At 55.2% G+C, this 2,606-nt stretch overlaps 1 protein-coding gene across 1 annotated transcript; it reads right to left on the bottom strand.

Moving 5' to 3' along the window:
• Positions 1-264: 264 nt before the first annotated feature.
• LOC125758835 (mucin-7-like) lies at positions 265-1,128 on the bottom strand. Its single transcript, XM_049416494.1, has one exon. It carries the CDS (start codon positions 1,126-1,128, stop codon positions 265-267), a length of 864 nt encoding a protein of 287 aa, XP_049272451.1.
• Positions 1,129-2,606: the final 1,478 nt, after the last annotated feature.

Below are 2,606 nucleotides of genomic sequence, written 5' to 3' on the forward strand. Positions count from 1 at the left end.
GTTCCATCTCAAATTATTGTTTCTCCGAGCTTTCAATTCTTCTTTTTTTCTTCAAAATCGAAAGTCATTGCGCCAGCGACGCGTTATGAACGAACGAGAAAGTACACGGAGCCGCTGGGCCGAGAGGACAGCAGCAACAGCAGCAGCCGCGTCGGCTCCTACATTCCAGAGGGGTGGCTTTCCTGCTTAGCATGGATGCCACGGCGGGCAAGATGGCGGACCTATGCGCAACTCTGCTACCTAAAGGTAGCATATACAGTAACTCTAGTCGGCGGAGGCCGCCTGCGCGAGGAGGACTGCGGGAGTTGCTGTCGAGCTCGCCGCGTCGTCCCGCATGGGGGGGGAGGGAGCAGGTGCTGCAGCAGCTGTTGTTGTGATTGCCGCTGTTGCGTGTGGGTTCGCTTGCTTCCGCGGGCCCTCCGCTGCGTCTTCCTCGCGTCCCCGCTTACGCGAGGTCGCCGTGGTGTCCATGGCTTCGTCAACTGACGTCTCGGCATGTGAAATAGACGAGGTGTCGTCTGTGTTGACTGGCATGATGGTTGCTGGTTCGGGAAGGGCAGCGGGAACTGGTGCTGCCTCCTTGGCTTTGTTAAGCAGCCAATCTCCAATGGCTGTCACCGCCTGCTGCTCCAAATGGTTGGGGCTCGCAGTCGGTGTTTGTGCCGAGCTCGTGCTTGCATGTGCCGCGTGGATTGCAGCACGCTGTGTGGCACGCTTACGAGCTAGCCAGGCTTCGAAGTTCTGGTACTCCTCGTCTTCCTGTTTCTTCAGTAGGGCCACAGTTTCTCGTGCCCATGGATCACTGTCAAGCTGGAATGACGCGATACCCACTCGAGTGCCCGAGCTCGAGCGCAGGTGAGGCTTCGCGGCATTGCGAGGAGCGGCGGGTGCGGTTGCAGCAGGGGCAGCAGGTGCCGAGGTGTTGCTGGCAGTCTTAGGGGGTGCCGCAGTGGTGGGGGGAGGCTTCGAAGTGGCCTGGGAGCGTGGTAGCGCTTCCTTGGCCTTCTCCAGAGGCCGGTCCTCGATGGCAGGAACGTTCTGGCGCTCGGGAGTCTCCTCCTGTTGTTGGGGGGATCTCTGAGCCTTGCCAGTCTTCTTCGTGGTATTTCCGGAGGTCTTCCGAGGCATGTCCTCACTCGTCCAGCTCAGGAATCGTGGGGCCAAGCGGCCGAGCGGCCGCTGAGGGAAGCGTAGAGATCGCGTAGAGATCGCCGAGCACGAAGCAGACAACCTCTCACTTCGGCGGTCCAAACGGCTCTCCCTGAGTTATGGTCAAAATTGTCGGAACAGTAGCAGAACGCCTTCCCCCCTTTCTCAGAACACACGAAGTTTTACCACGGCCGGTCTGGAGGCGCGCGCTCGCTCAAAAGGAAGGAGCGAGCGCGCGCCTCCAGACCGGCCGTGGTTTTACACGCGGATACCCTCCGGTTCAGTAAAAAGAGAAAATGCCTGGTGTGCATTCTTCTTAGCAGCTCTTCCGCCGCCATTGGTCCGCGACCGAGCAAGGGCCCCCCCCTCCAAATCTTGTTCGATTATCTTTCATTACAAGGGGGGGGGGGGCTTTCTCGGGATTTACGGCATGCATGTGGCATCCTCAGTACACACTGGCAACAAGTGAGCGGAGGGCCACTTCGTTGTCGGGCCGGCGTCGCCTCATTGTTTGGGCCGAAACTATGCCCTGTCATCCATGGATGGATGGATGCTATGAGCGTCCCCTTTATAACGGGGCGGTGACATGTCTGCCACCAGGCTCGAAGAAACAAGAAAAAAAAAAAAACTTCCTTGTTCATGTTGGCCTAATACTTTATCTACATTGATTAAATCTATGTTATTATACCAAAAAATATAAATTCACGGTCCATCTCTCTGCCTCTTAAGGCAGAATCACCTTATTTTTCCCCATTATTTATTTTTTGTACTTTATCTCTACTTTTCTGCCACCAATACTCTAACCGTCTCTTACTTATTTCTATCGCGGACGTGTTCAGCTTTCCATTGTTGTCCCGTCCAGCAGAGTTCAACAAGCTCCCTCTAGGAAAGTGTTGCATTGGTGGCTTTAGCGACATCCCTTTTGTGTTTTTTAAGCCTTGTTGACCTCTTCATGACGGTTTCGCATATGTACGTCGCGCCGCAATTCCCGCATCGTGCTTTGTAAATGACCCCGCTCTGATCGTCCGCAGGTGTGGGGCGGGGTCTTTGGGTTTCGCGAACGCATGTCCCAAGGTATAATGGGGCTTAAAAACGGTTTGTATGCCCAGCGGACGCTTACTGAACAGGTACATTTGACGTTGTCTTCACTCCTGGCGCATTCCCCGTTCCGCTTGCTGCGCTTCTGGGTATCGCTACCCAGAAGCGTATGCGCTTGCTTGCGCATGCGCAAGCAAGCTGAAACCTGACCATCCTGGCGAGGAGGTTCCCTCACTATCCCGCACTTGCGGCTTGAGAAAACGTGACAAAACGACCTTTCCGTAGCTTTCCTGCCTCATGGACACCTCTCATATTCCTCCACCGTGGTGAGTGCTGAGGATTTCGCCCTGTGCCAGCGGATCGTCTCGGATGCCTGGTGAGTATTTCACATTGAATACTTACCGTTACAAATAGAATAC

This window comes from Rhipicephalus sanguineus, chromosome 6 (assembly GCF_013339695.2).
Source record: "Rhipicephalus sanguineus isolate Rsan-2018 chromosome 6, BIME_Rsan_1.4, whole genome shotgun sequence".
NCBI lineage: Eukaryota > Metazoa > Arthropoda > Arachnida > Ixodida > Ixodidae > Rhipicephalus > Rhipicephalus sanguineus.

Bases quoted from the DNA above. Each gene is read 5' to 3' on its own strand.
- LOC125758835 (XM_049416494.1), bottom strand. From the start codon at position 1,128: ATGCCTCGGAAGACCTCCGGAAATACCACGAAGAAGACTGGCAAGGCT.